Below are 20,271 nucleotides of genomic sequence, written 5' to 3' on the forward strand. Positions count from 1 at the left end.
ATTTTTATTTTATTTTATTTTATTTTGAACATTGCTCTTTGTATATACTGTGGGTGTAGATTACTCTACTATTTAGTATAGGTCTGTTTAATGCAATGAAACTTTATATACATTGGATGTTCTTGTTTGGTAACCTGCATACCTTTTATGCTGTTAATAAACAGATTGACCAGCATTTGTTTAACTAAACTACAACTAGACGGTAACTAAACACACTAATTCGTATGTTCATTAGGCTACATGTAAGCTGCTCCTGAATATTCCAGCTAAATGATGATGTAAAAAGTTTTAATATGTTTGTATTTCATTTATTAAATGTTGTATGAAGACTTTCCTATTCATGTATATGATTTCCTGCAATAACAAATATGTAAAAGTGTGCTTCAATCAGATTGTTCTGTGCATGTAACGTTTGACAAAAGCAGATTTAAAAAGTGGAAAACAAAGGAGGGACTATTTAGAATGAAGTAGAGAAAAGAAGAAAATCTGTTTATACCATGAAGTGGAGGCTGGTCTCTTTCAAATAAGGACAAGACATATTACTGGTATCTGTGTGCTGGGATAGGGCAGTCAGCAATCAGCAACTGATATATGTTCATCATGTTTCAGTACAGACACTGTGAGAGTCCATTATGGCTGACTGCAGAGGATGTGAGGTTAAGTGGTGCCAGCAGAGAGAGGAAGAAGGGAGGCCAGCACGCTGACAGCTGGTACGAGTGATTAGACCGCGTAGTGATGCAGGGAGTGCATCAAAGCTCTTTAGGGAGAATCCCTAACTGGGAGTAGGCAAGGACACGCACACACACACACACACCACCAACGACAACAACAACAACAACAAACCCTCATACACAACTTCCTGGTTACTAAACCTGACAACAATCTGAATTTACAGGTCCAGCAGCATATAGTTAGACCATCTGTCCTCTACATCACTGACCAACGGATTATCAGCTGCTTTGTCCCAACACACACACACACACACACACACACACACACTAACCCCCCTCTTACTATGAGATACTGGTAATATTGCTGAATGAGTGGTGTCATTAGATTATATTGGGTGTGGAAGTTAATGGCTCTCCTTTAATCTCCATTAATCTGATATACTGTTTGCTCAGTTGCTATCGTCTCAAGTGTTCTTTTATATCATAGTGCAACATATTGTCTGTTTTTTCTGCAGATATTCCCCAGAAACGTAACACAAAAAGCCAAAATTCAGAGAGCATGCTGGCAATGTATAAATTAGAAGTAAAGGAGGAGAAGGAGAGGCTGGCTTCACTCTGTGATGTGTGAAGCATAGCAGCCTTTCCCTCCTGCAGCATTAGTGACGCACCTTCAGTCAGAATGCCCAAAGAAACACAGTGTACAGCTCAACAAGGATCTTTAGCTATGGCACACACACACTTACAGGGAGACTCTGGATTACTGTAATCCAGGGACTGGGGGGATATTTTTAGGACTTCATGGCCAGAGGCAGACAATCGAGGAAAACAGATAATGACTGTCATATGACCAGCTGGATTTTCTTGGAACAGAGCTAATTACGTAGTGTCTAGCAGGAACCCAAACTAATTCTGCATGTAAAGCACCATGATGACCTGTCAGAGGATTTATGTCAGCTGGGATGAAAACAATATGAATTACTTTCCACATTTTATTTAATTAAAGAATGGTATAATTCGATATTGTGTTGGTCCTATAGGGCAAATATAAATGGAGATAAATAAGCATAAATGTAGGAACAATTTTAAGTACCCACAGCATGTGAGTAATATCAGCAAAGACACCTATGTACTTTGTTGCAGTTTTCATGGTAACCAGCCCTCGACCATGCCTCCATGTAATACCACTCTCCACAACAGGGTGGCGACAGTGAGTCAGAGTAGTGTCAGTTCAACACAGGGAGAAGAAGAAGAAGCAGCAAAACAGGAGTGAAAGATGATTCTTCTAGAGTGGTAAGTAAAAAGCCGCCAATGTCAAATTCAGCATTGCTCAAGTTAGATTAATCCAAGATCGATGTGTTGGGAGTTAGGTAAGGTACACACTTGTTTCTTCTTCTTCAGAGGACTTTATGTTGACTTACATTTGCTTCCTGGAAGAACTTATGATTGTGACTCCTTGCTTAAACCTGTCGTTAACCCAAGTTCTTTGTTTTAAATGATTAGGTTTTATTTCCTGATGATAGGTTTTCACACAGATCAATGTCTCCATAAGATGAAAAATTTAATGCCAGCACTCAAATGGTTCAATGCTCGGTATCACCCATACACAACAGAACTCTTACGCCCTCTAGTGGTAAATAATAAGACAGACGGCTTATTATTTACCACTAGAGGGCGTAAGAGCTGCTGAGCAACTGAGTGTATGAAACTATGGATAAACCTAAACAAAAACACGTGTTAATCATCCCAGTTCTGAGAAAATGTGAGTGAAGAAGGGAAACATCTCCCTGTTTTTATCAAACTCAAGCTATGAGACAAAAAGTTTTTTTCATCATCCTATCTCCACTAACTACTGTTGTCTTCTAGAACATAACGTAGATACTCCCAGTAGCATCATTGATATTTTTTATTAACTTGGCGCTGACTTAACAATGTATGACATTATGCATAAGTTTGTATCAAACCAATGTGTAACCTGTCACAGTTATGTTTAATTTAAGTCTATTTTTAATAAAATTTGGGATTTTTGAACATCAGACATTTGCCTTCCTAATTCATAATCTATAATAATTCACCTGAATTGATCATTTGAAATGTCAACATAAAGTTGATGGGCAGTAACAGTATATAGATACATTGGTCGGTATCCTTATTGCCCCTCATATTCACTAATACTACTGTGTTTTCCTTCTTTCTTCATTGTCAGATAAAAAACCAGATAAAAACACAAATACAAACAGAAAGCAGTGAAGAAAAGGAAAGATTGTTGTCCTGCTCTACTGCACTCCTCACTGCTTGGTGAGCTTCAGACTGTAGAGGGCGTCAGTGCTTCATCTGTGGGACGTGCTTAATACCTATTTTAAAGAAAGAATTCTTTTTTAAGTATTGAAATGTGAGTGAGCTGTTTGTGAGGAAAAGTTTGTGCTGACCTGTAATAGTTGGGTTTGAAAGGTCCGTGTTTACTGATGCCCAGATACTTGGCTTGATCATCAGTCAGCTCTGTGAGGTGAGCGTCAAACGCTGGCAGGTGAAGACTGGCCACATACTCATCTGAGAATATAAACATAGCTGTTTGACTGTATCGATGAGTAAGGGTTACATAAGGGCATATAAGCAGAGGACTTGCCCATCTTTTTTGGCAGCAGGTAGACATCCTGTTTGTATCGTCCATCTGGAGCGTTGTAGAGCTCTATGAGAGCCAAGGCCTGACACACAACAGTGTGAGATAACTTCAAAGGTATATAATAACCCCCTGAGGTAAATAAGGTAATTATCTTACCTGAGTTGTAGCTGTGATGGAGAGAACGAATGAGGGCACAGTGGAGCAGCTCAGGTTCAGGAGACGGCCCTGTCAGAGAAGTTTAGACTCTAATGAACTAAAATAAACCTCAAGACTTCAGGAAAGCAGCTCATTACAAATGCTCATGTACATGTGTCTCCTCATGCACACCTGATGGAAACTATCCTCAGACAAGACTCTTCTTGCTGCTCAGCTCAGCTCACATAGCACCTCATTTTTCACTTTGGATCAGCTGCTTTCACACTGCTACTGTGCACGTGAGAATCTAGTCTTGACTTTTAGAGGAGGGGCGTTACTTTCTCAGTCTCTGGCTCCTTTGTCCTCATCCAGCTCAGCCCAGATGACTTGATCAAATCACGGCATGACAGGCTAACAGCAGCACCTAGGCTCTGCTCTTGTGATAACAGTGATAATGAGAGTCTCATCACCTCTGCCAGCAGGATGACTCTCTTGCCATCAGGCCAGATGACGTGGTCCACCTGAGGCCTCACACGCTCCCACCTCAGCTCTGCAGTCCGGAGACTCGTCTGAGGAATTGATATTGAACACCAAAGTTCACACATATAGAGGCCAATAAACACACACACACACACGTTTGAGTCTTTACCAGATCTATCTCAGTGTTGGAGTGTCCCATGTTGCAGACTATGCAGCCATTTTTCATTCTGTTCAGATGTTCTCTCCCTACCACATTCTTATTACCTACAAAACAAAACCTGATTAATTTAAACAGTTGTATTGTGAAATAAGCCGGATCAAATAAAACAGGTCTGCAGTTACCTGTGCAGGTGATGACCATGTCTACCTGTTGGACCATTTCACTCAGTTTAACCACTCTGAAGCCGTCCATGCTGAGAGGAGCAGGAGACAAGAAGACAGGGTCAGACAAGTTTTCTTGAGGAATTGTGGCTGCGGGAGAAGCGAACACACATCACATGTCTGCTGTTAAAAGCTTCTTCTATTCATACCAGGCCTGAAGGGCACAAATGGGATCCACTTCAGTGACATATACGATGGCACCCAATGCTTTCAGGGCAGCGCAGCAACCTTTGCCGACCTATGAAGGAGGAAAAAGGCATGTCGGGAAACATGCTTATAGTGTAAGGATTTTTAAATAACTATAACACTGACCTCCCCGTATCCACACACCACCACCTGCTTTCCTCCAAACATGACATCAGTGGTTCTCTTCAACCTGGAATAAGACAGTAACCCAGATTTTAGCTGCCTGCTGTACAATATAGCAGGCAGCTATAGTCTGGCAGTCACAACACAAGTCTTTACCCATCCAGTATGGACTCCTTGCAGCAGTAAAGGTTGTCAAATTTCTGCTTGGTCACAGAATCATTAACATTCATTGCAGGACCGCACAGTCTGCCCGCCTTTGACAGCTGGTATAGCCTGAAACACAGACACATACATGTGAGCAGGGCAATGGCTTGAAGTAACACCTTTGAACCTTCGGGGGAAACTAACCGATAGACGCCTGTAACACTTTCCTCTACAATCCCCTTGATCCTTTTGAAGAGGCTTGGATACTTCTTATAGATCCAGTGAGTCAGGTCGCCACCATCATCCAGAATCTGACAAGAACAAAATGACTGTAAAGGCACAGTTCACCCCAAAATAACAAAATACATGCACCCCTCAGACACAAAACAAATCTAATCCTATACAGGAATGTGTCGAGCGGTCTGCTACAATGTCCCAGCAGTATGTGATAAAATGTAAAACAACATTGTTCAGGTTTTACTGCCTCCAGTTGCTGTCATTCACCGTCCTCCTCATCTAAACAAAACACACTTGGCATTCCATGATGTTTAAAAGAAACCCTGTTCTGCCTTCTTCCATTGCTGCATGGTGCAGCTCTGAAGCTCACACACACACACACACACACACACTGCAGATGTTTTTCACTCATTCAGAAGAGGTCTGTCACTCTGCAGCTCACTATACATCGAGCAGTGTGGACATCCACAGCACAGACCCGCTTACGCCACTGTCACCGTTTTCTCTGCTATATAGAGCACCATAAAACTTGCACAGTTTAGCTCTTGACAAAATAGCTCAGATCCTTTTATTCTACTTGAAACACAGAGGTTTAAATGTTGTGCCTGAATGGTGTCTTGGAGAAGTTTGATTTTGTTTTCAAGTTAGGTCTTGCCTAGACTGCAAAAATGTTCTAAATAAACACAAAATCAACCAATTCATGCATAAGGATCAGGTCAACATACCCACAACTCACAGGAAGAGGAGTCAAGAACCCTCAACTGTATAGCCTATATTTTAAATTGTCCTTGATCAGCATACCATGTTGGGCTGCCAGGCATCCGCACAGACACATTTGTCGATACACCACCAGAAGTCGTCCTCTGACTCTCCTCTCCATGCATAGATAGAGATTCCTGAGGACCAGATGTGAAACAGAGTGAGAACAAAACCTGACAATCAGGCAGAGGTGCTCCTGCACAAGTGTACCTCCTTCAACCAGAGCCGCAGCCACAGCATTCTGAGTGGAGAAGATGTTACAGGCTGCCCAGCGACACTGAGCCCCCAACGCAGACAGAGTCTCAATCAACACCTGTAAGAGCCCAGAAACGTCTTCTTTATTGAAGGACAAGCCGAACAGGATCTGACTGTGTGTGTATTGTTGGACTGACCGCTGTTTGAGCTGTGATGTGTGTGCAGCCCACCACTTTAGCTCCAGTCAGCGGTTTCTCTCCACCTGTTCTTTTCCTCAGGAGCATCAGTGCTGGCATGTCTACACAGCGAGCACCACGACACAGGAACATGTGTTTATCACACTTTCTATGAGGTTTTACTTCTCTCGTTAGATCTGGCTGTGTTCAATGTACCTTGCTGTGCAATCTCTATTTCTCTGCGTCCAAACTCAGCCTGTTTAATGTTTTTGATGCAGAAGTCAGACAGGCCTCTGGAGGTCTTCTGAACCTTCTCCCTGGGAGAGGACTCATCCTCGGAGCTTTCGCTGCACGCTGCGATGCAGAAATTCAAACACTGTTTACAGTATGTATGATCAGGCGTGTTGGAAAGCATGATTTGGTTCAGGCTTTTCCAGCTGAAGCTGTACTTTTTGACAAAGTCAGACTTCAGATTCCTCTCAGCCTTTGAACTCTGTATAAACACAGCCAGTAATTGACATGTTTGGGAAAGGCTCACCAAGCCGATTAGGTCCACATTTAAGAGGCCTGATTCTTCAGGGGGCTTTTCCTTTTAATTACGGTTTAGCTAATCCTTAAGGCCTGCAGTTCACGCTTTTGGGATCATAAAATAGCCCAGTTTATATATCAACATGTGATCAGACTTAACAGCTTGCATGTACTCATGTTTCCATACCTGAGCTGTCTGTAGAAGACTGTGAGATGGATCGAGACAGAGAGCGGCGACCTGTCTTGGTGGGACGCTTGTTGAATTCTTGCTTCTCCTCAGTCAACCGTATTTGCTGTGCAACAAAAGAAAAACAAAAAAAAAACAGACACAGTCAAATCAGTCACCTCAGAGTCATAAAGTGACCTGCCATTACGGAACCAGATACATTTCCATATAAACACCACAGTCTCCTCTCTCTCTTATTGCAGTATCTGCTGCCATCTCACCATCCAGTGTGGCTGTTCAAAGGCTGGGCTGCTGTCACAGGAATCCCACTCAGCCATGTCAGCTCCCCCTGGCTGCTTGATATGACACTGCCTCTGGTTCAGGCTTACTAAGGACTTACTGCCTTCTGCTGCAATCTCCAGCTTTTATAAGGTGGGATTTTGCTTTTTGTTTTTTTGCTTTTCTTTCTTTCTTTTTTTTTTTACCCACGTGTGCAGACACATTGTACACACCCACAGCACAGACACACCCAATAGTGTTATATGCAAGAATAATGCTAAGATTTGGGGAGTTTTTACTCATATACACAGCAACGATTACACTAAGCAGGGTAATTCTTACATTGCTAGTTCCCTTCACACGACAAAAGCAGGAAATCAACTCTAAGCAACCTGAAGCATTTGAAATACATTAAAGAGTATGTGTGGTGTAACCTTTAGTGAAAAACTGATTCTAAGCTGCAAACTCCATGCTACCAGCAACATGTTACTGTGCAACACACATTCTTAATAAATTATCTATGTTATACCAGCCTAGCATGCTTCACAGTCAGTGCTTTGTTTGACCTGTTTAAGTCTGTAGGTGCTAAAAAAATAGACTCACTCACCTGTAGTTTAAATAAAGGAATATTTTTGATGCATTGCTGCATGTTCAAAGGAGTACGGCTCAAAGATAATTGTTTGAAGCAAAGATCACTTGAATACAGTCTTTTGAAAAGCAGCTGGCACTCACTCAAGCAGCTGCTTAATGTTTAACACAAGAAGACATTAAGCAGAGACTTGGAGCACTGTGAAAGTTAACTTAATGTTCCCTAAGAGAGATCAGAAAATAGTTTGAATTCAAGCAGCTCTGAATAGGACACTATTAGCTCTGATAATTGACTTAATTAAAGTGGTCATTGGGCTTTTTTTGAGAAACCTTTTGTGAGCTGAATTGCCAGAGGGGAAAAAAAGGTTACAATTACTCATACATTTGCACTTAAATGAATGAAGTAAAAAAACATTCCCAGGTTTAGTATTCAAACTCAAACAGCTCATTGCTTTCTAAATTCAGACTTTAGAAAACTTTTCCATTAAAGATTATAAATGATACCTTGATACAGATGGACTGCACAGCCTCCTGATCCTTAGCTTTAGTTATGTTCACTAGACTGTACACCTTCTTCATGCTGGCACACAGTCGCTCCCGCAGTGACACTCAACAACCCCCCAGAGCTGTAAGCTGATGCTGATTACAACATGTCACACCACACCCCCCCGCCCCAGCAGGTGACAGCAGAAAAGTGGAAATGAATAATAGAGTCTTTGTGTAGCTTATACAGCTGGGCATGATGGGAAAATTTGAAAAGGGGTCACCTTGAATGTAAAGAAAGAGAAGAGAGAAGCTTGGTCAAGTGTTAATTGAAGCCACAGAGGAATATGGTTATGTTCGTACAAAGTGCAGTCTGCTCTCAGGCTATCCTTTAAATAAAAAGCAGGAAGATGTGCACATGTGAATTTATAATTTATACGTGACAGACTGTGTTAGTGAGAAGCCTCCTGACTCACATGTTGTCATACAACAGGTATCTGCTGTTATTATTCACATACACACTCTTTGTCACACTAAAGAGTCAGCAGGTTCAGTCTCTCTTTAATGCTTGATTCTTATTGATCGATGGTGACAGCAGTGAAAGAACGTGTCAGTGAACTGCTGCTAATGATGCTGTTCTAATGACTGTAGACTTGTTGGTAGGCATTCAGGCCAAAAAATATCAACTTCTGTGAAGTTTGGAGTGTGAAATAAAGAGAGAAGGAACTGTACGATTATTAATCCCTGTAGGGGTTGTCAGACTCCAGAAGATGGCAGTAATGTAAATATTTAGGATTTTATTAAAATGTAGGCTGCAGTGTGATGAGCTCCTTGTGCCGCTTTCTAAAAGGCTATACCACATTTTGCTACAGAGCAGTTCCCCTGACACTAACACCTTAACAGGCTGTTAAACACACCTGACACGAGAGGGACAAGCCAGTGCGCTGGTCAAACATTTGTGGAGGCACATTGCAACTAAAATCATTAACAGAATAAATAAATGCAGATTCACGCTTCCTGTGGAACACATATATATCGACATTGTTGAGACTGGCCTGGTCAGAAAGTGCAGCAGCTCACCATGTCAGTCTTCAGAGCTTCAGTAACCAGCTTTCCCGCCCCCGCCTCAGATGCCTCTGCCTTGTCCCGACTCTGAGGAGTCCACCTGGTCTCTGCTGCCTTTAACATCTGCAGCAGATTTGGGCTGCAACTTGCCAGGTCTTTCTCTCCCTCTGTGTCTTCATTCAGCTGGCCTTCATTCTCCATGTGAGGGTCAGGATATTCGTCAGGTAGAAACAAGTCCTCCCAGGGGCCTCTTTTCTGGTTAGCTTTCTCTGCCATGTCCTCTCTGGCAGGCATAATGAAGTGACATTGATTCCTTCTCAGGTGTGAGCCAGACATCCCCTACCCACACACAGCTGACATTTCTTCCTGCAAGGTGTGTGTTTACTCTAAACAGCAGCGGTTCTTAGGTTACTTTGACTAAAGGTGAAGCCGTGATGCTAATTGCAGTGCGTACACAGTCAATACTGTTGTGAGCATTCCTTCTCGACACATGTAACCCAGAAATGTAGAACTGCACCGCGTGTCTATAAAAACCCAGTAGGTAGATGCCAGTCTATGAGCCCTCATACTAAGAAGGACTTCCATTCAAGGTGTTGGGCAGAGAGACTTGTGGAGCCACTTCATGTTTTTGTGTTATCTTTGAAAACACTGACTGAAATCTCTAAAGGACACAGAGACAAGTGCAACACAAACAAGCATGATGACGTGTTTACATTAAAAACCCCACCAGCATCAACAGAGGCCCCACAGTGACCAACCGCCACCACCCCCACCTCCACAGTCTCAGTCTAACTGCCACCTCCTCCACCTCTTCAGACAAAAAGGAGAGCCAAAAATAATGACTGATTTATCATCATTTATTGGTCTGAGAATGCACCAATAAATACTTTACATTTTAAACTGAATTATCCATGTGTGTTTCAATGGACACCTCACTGCTGTGTGTGTTCTTTAAGGTTAAAAAGCATCAGTGTAAAGGTCACAGCACACAGAAGAAATTTTCTTTATGTCACATACACATCAAAAATGTTTAAGAAACCAGGAACAGCACAGAGTTAAAGTTTCCAGGTTTTCCAGCATTCAGTCTCCATCTGCAGGAGGATCAATCACAGGCGTTATTAACCACTAGAAGGCATCACAGTTCCACAGCAGAAGTGCTCACACCTTCAAACGTTTTCTCTCCAAAGTGTCAAGACCATGGCGAGGTAGATCTGACCTCGCGTGCTCTGATCATTACTATTTGGAGCAGGAATTTAAGACACAGATGTTAAATTTAGAGACGGGATAAAGTGTCTGTACGGTGATCTAGTGGCCATGTAAGCCCAGAGGAACCAGGAAGAGATGTTACCCAAGTTTAGTTAAATGTATTTAATATTATGAAATGTTTGTTTAATTCCAAACCACAACATTTTGTAAAACCTACTCACACTGCATCTGTGAGACAGCTAAAGTGACATTAGCCCTCTAGTGTTGCACAGATAGCTGGGTTGTCTGTTCTCTTGACCAAATGTTGTTTGTTAGGTATAAATAAAAACATTGTGAGGGCATTATAATGCTGGCTTTCACAATAAAACATTTACACCAAGCTACATATTCTGTCATTAAAATTTTATTGAGAGAAAACATTAAGAAAAAGAAATGATATGGACCAATGTCACATTTGGACTCAGTTTACAACAACATTGATTACAGATGCCATTAGTGTCACATCAATACATCAGTGTAACATGAGAGGAAACATGCGTTTTCAGTCACTCACTCACTCTCACACATTTACAGCTACTAATTCTCCTCTCCCCTTTATTACATTTGAAGACAGGATTTCATTCAGACAGGTTTGTCAGTGTGGCTGATTTGTCCTGTTTTATGGCTCACTGTCAGGCCTAATTCTTTAACAATAAACTGTCCTTTTCCATAATACATTAACTCCATCTGATTCTAGATTTTATGTTAAAAGTCACTGTTCTGGGCACACAACCATCACATTAACCACAGCTTTAAACAACACATCACGAGTCAGAGGGAGAGAGGATGGAGGAAGACATCCTATCAAAGTAAAACACAGTAACACGCAGTTCAACGGTTTTTTTTTTTTTTACAATAAAGAGTTAGTAAATTATAACACAGTGCATGTCTTTCATTGAAGTTTGTGGTATACAAATTGAAAGTTTTATTTTCAGAGGAAGTATTGGGAAAAGTGCAGAATATACCTAGTCTATTTCCAACAATATATTTCCAATATTCACATCACATCATTTCCAATCCATCAAAAAAAAAAGGAGTGAGGGTTTGTCCTCATCGTGCTGTGCGTATGTTTTTGTACTGGCACAGAAGCAGGTGCTTGAAGGTGTTCTTAAATGTGACATTGCAGAGGGCGTAGCAGGCTGGATTGATGGTGCTGTTGATGTAACACAGCCAGTAGCCAATGGTCCACAGAGAGTTGGGGATGCAGATGGAGCAGAAGGTGGTGATCAGCACCATCACGTTGTATGGTGTCCATGTGACAACAAAAGCCACTAGGATGGCCATGATGGTGCGAGTCACCTTTTTCTCTCTGGAAGAAATGCCCTTCCTCCTCCACTTTGCCACAGCACTCTCACTCACAGCACGCTTTGTTACCTGACAAAAAGAGGAAGAAATGTTAAAGGCGACTGTGGTGAGAAACAAACGTTCTAATGTAGGCCACAAATAACATTATCACTTGAGAGCATGAATGTCTGTACAACCTGTTCCATTGACCTAATCTATTCTCACCTTAAACAGTGTCCTGGCTGCCAGACTCTGTCTGTCAACCTCTGAGTTCTCAGTGGAAGGTGGTTGTGTTTGATTTTTTGCACCATTTGAATCTTTTTGTGATGAAGCCGGAGCGGCACTGTCCTTAGACGTTGAAGGGTGGGTGCTCTCTGAGTCCACCTGGTTGCTGTTTTCTTGCTTGCAGGGGCCACTGCCATTCTGCTGCTGCTGCTGCTGCTGCAACATTTCCTTTTCCTTGTCGTTTCCAGCCTCCTCCTGAGCTTTCTTTGTTGTGGTGCAGTTGCTCTCGCATGCTTCCTCCTGGCTGTGAGAGGGAACTTCTCCCAGACTGGTTCCTGAGGTCTTCCTGCTGTCTCTCCTCATGCGGCTGCGGCTGGCCTTTGAGATGCGCCAGTACAGGTAGATCATGATAGCCACTGGAAGGTAAAAAGCTGCTATGGCTGTCCCAAAGGTCACCACTGGGTTGGAGAAGAACTGGATGTAGCACTGATCTTTCGGAACAGTCCTCCCGCCAACGATAAACTGCCAGAACAGAATAGCAGGGGCCCACAGAATGAAGGATAAGACCCAGGCTGCTGCAATCATTAGGCCAGCCATTTTGGTGCTGCGGCGCACTGGGTAGCTGAGCGGTTTGGTGACACAGAAGTAGCGGTCAAAGCTAATGATGAGCAGGTTCATGACTGAGGCATTGCTGACAACATAATCAACAGCCAACCACAGGTCACACACCACTGCACCCAAGGGCCAGTAGCCAATCACAATGTAGACGGTGTAGAGGTTCATCGAGCAGATGCCAATAATGAGGTCTGCACAGGCCAGGCTGAAGAGGAAGTAGTTGTTGACTGTCTGCAGGTTCCTGTTTACCTTTGGAAGAACAACATGGAGCAGGATGTCAGATGCTAATCTTTTTTTGTGCAAAGTGATGTGTGTTTTCTCATGCCTATTAGATTACTGCTCTGCTTCATATCTCTTAGTCTGTGTATCCAGAAGTGGATGCATGAACCACACTCGTTAATCATGAACGATCAAAACAGGAAAGCCCAAACCTTTATAGAGAGCATGACCAGGATGTTTCCAACGACAGTGATCAGACTCAGAGATCCAGCCACCAGGATGATGAGCACAATCTCCACGGCGGTGTATGGGCTGCCAGAGATGAGGCTGGGGTTGTTGTCGCTGCTGATGTTGGCAGTGATGCGGGATAAATTCATAGTCTCCATCTTGTCTGATATCTGTCTCACAGAGGCTTTAAACTGGAGTCAAACCTGCACAGCACCTGACAAGGATTATGAAAGAATCTTTAGGGTGATTATTTCTCAACTTTAAGCAAGTAAAAAACTGGCAGGTGACAGCTCAGCCCTGCTGTGAAAATTAGACAGGTGAGAGAATGGAGGCCCCAGCAGCTGTGTTTACAAACATACAGCAGCATCCCACATACAGCTGTAAGGAGCAACACATTAAAAACGGTTCATATTAACATATACAACACTTTTTTTACAGCGTGATCTTAAGTGACCCGAAAACCTGACCAGACCTGATCTGACCTGACAGCTTGAATGAGACACTGTAACAAGGCCACCAACAAATTAAAATTTCCATTCAGCCTTGATGGTCACAAAATGCCCTTTGAGAGTATCTAATCCGCGCATAAGAGCCATTCAAAAATGTCAAAGTGTTATCTTGATCCTGCAGGCGTCATTTTTCTGCTCCTGGATGTGGAACGATTGCAGCCTGGTTTAAAAATTGAATTTTCTTTCAGGAAATGATATTGTATATGTGTGCAAGTGTGCACTAATGTTTCCATGTGTAGTTTGTTTGAGACAGACAAAAACATCCCTCAGTAGAAGCGCTCATTTTAATGTTAAGACAGGACAGATTCTCTGAGGCTAAAGAAGAATAATGTCTGCATTGAGGGGAAAAGTGGGAAGAAGGTAGAGTTTTCTCTGCCACTAAAGCAGCTAGTTCTTTAATTATATTATATTTAATAATATTATATATAATTATGTTATGAAGGGGTGCCAACATAACACATTTCCACTGGTGCCACTCACACTCAACATTGTGTTGTAAGAAAAGCAGCTACTAAACAACGTGTAATATGCTTGTGGAGATTGCTGTCTATTGTTGTGAGCTGTGTGTTCAAAGCAGCACAATTATGTACCTGCATACTGTAAATCATTACAGGTAGAAACAAGGAACATCAGGAATACTCACAGACTAACAATGTGATTAACTGATGTATTCTGATCAGGAAATCAATATAAAGACACTTAGTTGAGACCATAAGGGTTGTTGCATGCTGCTCCAACCCTGTAAGTGACTCCATTAGGCCACATGATAACATCATACTGTACCTGAGAGATGTTTCCTTCCTGCTCTTACAGCCAGATGAAACTTCATTACAGCATCTCTAACTCTATCACTTACTCATCAAAGACCCATTCTGGGTCTTTTCTGTCATAGATGAGAAAGGGCCAGTGTGTGTGTGTGTGTGTGTGTGCGTCTATCTTCTGTGTGAGCAGCTGTAATTCTTAGGTTGGCAGACGCCAAAGTCTTGTCAGTGCAAAGGTAGGATTTGTTCTGCTGTGGGAATCAGGCCGAAGTTATAGTTAGTGTGTGTGTGTGTGTGTCTGAACTACTCCTCACAATCTGTTCACACACTTACATTAAAGGGACAAAATTACATCCCTGAAAGGTATTTCATTATTGACATTGGTTAATTGATCTTTGGTTAGGGTCACAGTAAGGCATCCATCAGTAATGGTTAATAACAGGCTCTAGAGAATCAATAAAGTCAGTAAGGTGATCTGTGTGTTCTGAGTGTTGACAGAGGAAGAAAGCTCTCTTTTACTGTAAAAAGTACATATGTATTATTTATGCCAAATGGACTAATATAGGACCTTGGTTCATTGTTGCAACTGGGATCAATTTAGTATGTGTTAACTAGGTTTTTATGATCAATGACACACAAGCATTCAACTTGAGGAAATACTTAGATGGTGTATTTGCTATGGTTAAAAAAAAAATCTGTTGCTATCATGGATTGGACCCCCAACCAACTTTCAAGCAGTTGGGAATGGCAGCTGAAGAAGGTGCAAACATGTTTGGATTGTTGCATGATTCTGTAACACAAGCAGCAGCTAGCATTAGCTTAGTGGTTAAATGTTGACATTTTCAAAGACTTCAAGAATTGCGACTAAGCTCTGTATTAATAAAATAATGTTAATATTCAAAGTAAGATACACTGCTTGTTAGAGGAGTGCAATTCTATACTCATTTAATATGTCAAGTGAATAATTGTACAATAATTTAATGACAGGTTAATTTACTCCTGTAATTATACAGGAGTAGTAATATGTGTGTGTGTAATATGTGATAAGAGCATGAATGTGCACTTTGGTGTCACTATTTTGTGAGTTTTTACTGACAGTAATGTTAACATTAAAGTCAACTAATTGCACCACATTATGCTAACAAGCTGTCCAGTCAGCTCACGTGAAGGTGATGTACAGCTGGTTGTGAACAGAGCAGGAGATCGATGCCAACTCATAAGCCTGTCCTCACTTCTTCTCTAATAAGACCTACATTACTGGACCTCCCTAATTGGTATGCAGGGCTACTGGAGAGAGTCATGGAGGCAAACAGTATTCCTTTGACAGGCACAGAAACATAGTAATTAGATCCAGCAGATGCTGCCTGCAACAGCTGTGCCGGTAATATGCTTCTAGTTGCTCTTATCTGGGTGGGGGGGCCCGGCGTTAAAAAGTCTGTATTGTCTTTGATTTCATGAACAACTTATCAGTCAGCTTTCAGAGTTACTGGGATAGGACAAAGGTGAAACCACAGGCTTGTTTGTGGAGAGAAGACTCTGCAGAAAGAGCAGGGAGTTTCATCCAAAGGAGGATTTAACAACTAGGGATCAAAGTGCGGAGTTTTCATTTGACATATTTTAGTCTCATAAATGTGCTTTATTGCCTGTCACTGTAAATGTGTGCCAGCATTTAGGATGTTTGAACAGATGGGACTTCAGCTCAGTCAGCATGTACAAACTGTTTTTCAAGGCTGTGTTTCTGCTCCTACTGTTGTTACAGTGTTTTGCGGTAATTTCAGAGAAGTGTGTCCTGAATGTGGAGAGTGGGAAATTTCACATCAACCTGAGTTTTGGCCTCACACGGTGGTGTGTAATGAAAGGAAGAGAAAACCAGTGACTGTCCGTCACCACGTACACGGTACAGAGGAGGCAATGGAGTAAAGAGGACAATAGTGCCACACAAACAAGGGCAGGAAAGTTAACAAGCATTATTGTACGGTATTCTGTCATTTTTCAGGGAGGAGCTGAACATTTAAAATTTCCCTCTTAAACTCAAATATTATTTAGAGCAGGAGGGAGATTCCTGGTGAGCAGGGAGACCAGGGAATCCAGAGACAGGAGCTGATGCTGATGGCCTTTCAGCTCAGGACAAAAAGCAAAGAAAACATTAAAGGGCCAGCCTTAGCAGAACATTAAAACCCAGTTTTATGTGAAGATTGTCTGAACCTTTTATAGCAAATTGAAACAGCCCGCAGAGGGTAAAATTACAATCAATAGATTGATGTATTACTTTAGAATCCTGTAAATGTTTTGAGTGTTGTTTTCATGCTCTGTAGCTTTGAATGAGTAGAATGAAAGCTGGCTGTTAAAATCAATGTAGAGACACACACACAAAAAAACAATATTCAATATCAACTTCCAGATATTCCTTCTTTCCTACTTCCATAAGTTTGGGTACATTTCTCATCATTCTTCTAACTTTCTAATAAAGAGTTCTTACCTGCAGCAGCAGGAACCCAAAAAGAGAGGTTATCTTACCTCGTCTGCAGGGGGTGACGAGCTGTCTGAGTGTTGTCCATGTTCCTCTCACCTCTGCTGACACACTGGAGCAGAGAGAGAGAAGCAGAAAGGAACCCGACAGTGATGTTGCTCCTCCTCTGACAAGGACCATTGTGTGTGTGTGTGTGTTAGACTGACAGACAGCGTAGGGAGGGGTAAGGGGGCTATTAGTGACTGTTGTGTAGAATCCCTTAAGCTAGGGTCGCAAGTTTGAATAAACATGGAGACAGACAGGGACAGAAAGAGAGAGAGAGACAGGGCGAGAGAGAGATGTTTGTTTTCAGGACCATGGAGAGCAAAAACACACCACGTTCATTACAAAGCTACAAGCAATCAGATGCAGAGAAATATGAATGGCTGTGGCATGTAATGAAATGGTAAAGCACCAAAGAAAGAGGACAAAGGGAAAGGGTTGCACTGTTATTCTGTTGCTGCAGGACGTTAACCTTTTAAGACTCTGTTGTTTTGACCTTTTAACCAAAACCCGGTGACGCAGTCTGCCCCAGTTGGTGGATGACCTTACTTTGATGGAATTACCACTGAGAATAATGGTCCCCCTCCTCAAAACAATATTGCAAATTAAACAAGGAGTGTGCCATCAAACAAGCCAACATCAGGGATGTGGCAGACATGGTCTGTTGAACAAAATGTATCAGCTGTTTTACTGTGCTTGTTTGTTCTGGTCCAGACTGAAAGCGCTATTAATACATAACCAGCACTTAGCTGTTAGTTATAATGTAAACTGTGGACGTGTGTAGTTCCTTGTTTCAGACTTTGTCTAATCACTGTGTGTAACATCGCACAAGTGTTGCTTCACTGCGTTTTTTCTGATGGGTTCACAGTTGGAAAATTGCACTGAAGCATCAGTGGCCCACGAGCTTCCTGTGGTCTGTTCATTTGTCATGAACACAAATCAATATGAGTATCTGCTTTTATGTCTCCGCTTGGGTGTGTTTGGCTGGTGGGTGACTTGGTTTCCTGTTTCCTTGTTTTCCATTTTCTAAAACACTCTAGTAGAAGAAGGGAAGAAGCCAAAATACACTTTACAAATGGCATGATGTCACACATGAAGCCTTTTGACTGGATACAGCCAATAGCTACACACAGCCAGTGAATATGTAAGGGAAAGTTGCAATGCTGAACAAAGTGGGGTGATTGCACACCAAAACGTTTTTAAACAGTATGTTTCCAGACATATAGATACACCTGCTGTGATTGTATGGAAAAATGAACCAAAAATATGTAACACACCATGCATGCTTTAAATTGGTTGGAAACCTATCCTTTAAGTTACATGTAACCCAATTAGCATTAGCTTTACATAATCAAATGAGGATATTTTTCACTGCATGCATGCACAGCAGCTTGTGAAATAATGAGGTCGCATATGGACTTTATGTTTGGCATATTTTATAGTTCTATAATTCCAAGTGAAATGTCAAAACATGAGCAGAGAACTTGTCATGATGCTTCCTCTGGGCAATGGTTTGTGTGGTTTTAAAGCGACCCTGCATGTATAATGTATGAGGGTTGTACAGTTGTGTCTAGTCCTTGCTGGCCTCTGGCGACTGCCTTGCTTGTGGTAGCATCATACAAAAGGTTCCTCGGAAAGGCACTGGATTAACCTCTGCGTAGCTATGTGAATTAGCCTATTAAAGGTTTCAGTTTCATCAAAGGCTCATCTTTGGTTTTTCGTGTCAAACACAGTGTGTCCCTCCTGTGGAGCTATACATGCAAGCTGACTTTCCTTCAAAAGCCCCATACAGACCACGCACGTATGCATTCATGAAAGTGTTCGGCGTTGTAAGGAGGACGCCAAGAAGCCATAATGCATATACTGCTCTAGGGCATGTGGTGTACGTATATCATTGCACAACATCACAAGTGATAAAGGCTATGCCCCTTTGCACACATATATAGATATACAGTCTCATTGTACACATCCCCCAACACCTTCTGTCACTCATTTTCCTCATTTATTTGAGAACTTCTTCATGTTGTTTCTGACATGTTCTGTTCTGTCACCCTCCAAATGTTCTGAAAACATTTTTTTTTATCTCTCAGTGTCTTTATAGATGGAGAAACCGCCCAAACTTCCACCACTTATGTGATGAATGAAAAAACAGCAAACAATGAAGCCTTTACTTTTCAGTATATAAAGAAACTCCCCAAGGCTGCAGGAAAATTGGGTCGTCTCGTTGAAGCCCCAGCAGCTGCATGAATGGGAAAGGGCCGCACACACAGAACAGCCATCTTTTAAAGTTTAGTGATGCATGTAAAAAAAAAAACAAAATAGTTTATTTTTAATAACAGATAAAGATCACGTACTCTGGATAATATATACTGCTGATCAGCCACAGACATTTACTGTTTGTCTTTACAAGCCTGAAGCAGATTGTGACATTATTATCTTGTCCAATGATTCATTAAAGAACGACTTTATTTCAACTTGGCCCACTTGGGAGTTGGTCCTCCTGGACCTAAATAAGACACCGGCACTAATATTACCTGTAGCTACATAAATTAACTCCAGACTCGAGTGAATTACATTTAGATTCAGGTCACAGACCTGAACACAAGATGCAGAATATCTGTTTAAACACACCCTAACTCTAAGAAAACGAATGTCTGCGCTGACCATATAAACATCCACTGAGACTTTTTTTTTAAACACAAAATCCACAGCAGCATGGTCTGAGCTGGTATTTTTCCCATCAAACTGAACACACATCATTTTGTTTGAAATAATGATTATGTTTAAATGTAAATTGCACAGATATTATTATTAAAAAGTACATAAATAGGATGAATGCTCCAGATTTTGATTCAAATTCTCTTTTCAACTTATTTAAAATGAATGTTGGAGACGTTCATCTTTAACAGGCCTATGTAAGGTCCCTTCTTCAGCCACCTGCCCTCAGTCTTCCTCTGATTGGTTGTTCATAACTCTGCTGCCACCTGGAGGTCTAAAATCTGCAACTTCTCTAACAGTCTTTTACAGTGTAGTGCACTGTTCAAGACAATTATTCATTCATTAGGTATAATAAATGCTGTTTTTTGTCAGCTATGCTTGGCTAATTATTCTCACTGCCTAAAGGGGAGATTTGCAGGTGCTGAAGTAAAATGTCAGCGGTCATATTAAATGTTCTAGATTAGTAGTTCTGGGGTGATTATTTAATCGTGAATTCAGATATTTACTGTAATCTTTTAACATTTTTTTAATTTAAAAATTAAAATTAATTAAATTTAAAAATACCTTAATTTTCTTGCTAGACATTTATCTTTATCAAAGAACAGGCGCTCCAGTTGTGGAGGCAGAATACGTTTTTTTTTTTTTAATTTTATTTTTTTATTTGAATTATGTTTTAATTATGATCATATTTATGAGCTGTCAGTGAGAGGTCACCATTTTGATCTTTTTAAGATTAAAG

The 20,271-nt window shown here is 41.4% G+C and overlaps 2 protein-coding genes and 1 long non-coding RNA gene across 5 annotated transcripts; 1 reads left to right on the forward strand and 2 right to left on the reverse strand.

Annotated features, from left to right (window-relative positions):
* Nucleotides 1-1,907: 1,907 nt before the first annotated feature.
* Nucleotides 1,908-19,009, forward strand: LOC114437128 (uncharacterized). The gene is made up of 3 exons (XR_003670888.1): nt 1,908-1,961; nt 7,065-7,233; nt 18,905-19,009. It is a non-coding gene; the product is annotated as an uncharacterized LOC114437128 (long non-coding RNA).
* LOC114437126 (S-adenosylhomocysteine hydrolase-like protein 1) lies at nt 2,593-9,492 on the reverse strand. Of its 3 annotated transcripts, none has more exons than XM_028407572.1 (17): nt 9,232-9,492; nt 6,823-6,928; nt 6,324-6,461; nt 6,129-6,229; nt 5,947-6,049; nt 5,779-5,873; nt 4,945-5,051; nt 4,753-4,869; nt 4,600-4,663; nt 4,437-4,525; nt 4,249-4,319; nt 4,076-4,170; nt 3,897-3,995; nt 3,448-3,516; nt 3,295-3,373; nt 3,098-3,218; nt 2,593-3,022 (listed from the first exon to the last, which is right to left on the reverse strand). In XM_028407572.1, exons 1-17 carry the CDS (start codon nt 9,490-9,492, stop codon nt 3,016-3,018), a joined length of 1,722 nt encoding a protein of 573 aa, XP_028263373.1. In that variant the 3' UTR covers nt 2,593-3,015. The 3 variants fall into 3 exon arrangements, with proteins under 3 accessions (XP_028263373.1, XP_028263374.1, XP_028263375.1); XM_028407573.1 differs by lacking the exon at nt 9,232-9,492 and adding an exon at nt 8,173-8,276; XM_028407574.1 differs by lacking the exons at nt 5,947-6,049; nt 6,129-6,229; nt 6,324-6,461 and having other exon boundaries at nt 9,232-9,491.
* LOC114437127 (muscarinic acetylcholine receptor M2-like) lies at nt 11,483-16,915 on the reverse strand. Its single transcript, XM_028407575.1, has 4 exons — nt 16,820-16,915; nt 13,017-13,246; nt 11,971-12,834; nt 11,483-11,835 (listed from the first exon to the last, which is right to left on the reverse strand). Exons 2-4 carry the CDS (start codon nt 13,188-13,190, stop codon nt 11,512-11,514), a joined length of 1,362 nt encoding a protein of 453 aa, XP_028263376.1. The 5' UTR covers nt 13,191-13,246; nt 16,820-16,915; the 3' UTR covers nt 11,483-11,511.
* Nucleotides 19,010-20,271: the final 1,262 nt, after the last annotated feature.

This window comes from Parambassis ranga, chromosome 6 (assembly GCF_900634625.1).
Source record: "Parambassis ranga chromosome 6, fParRan2.1, whole genome shotgun sequence".
Taxonomy (NCBI): Eukaryota; Metazoa; Chordata; class Actinopteri; family Ambassidae; genus Parambassis; species Parambassis ranga.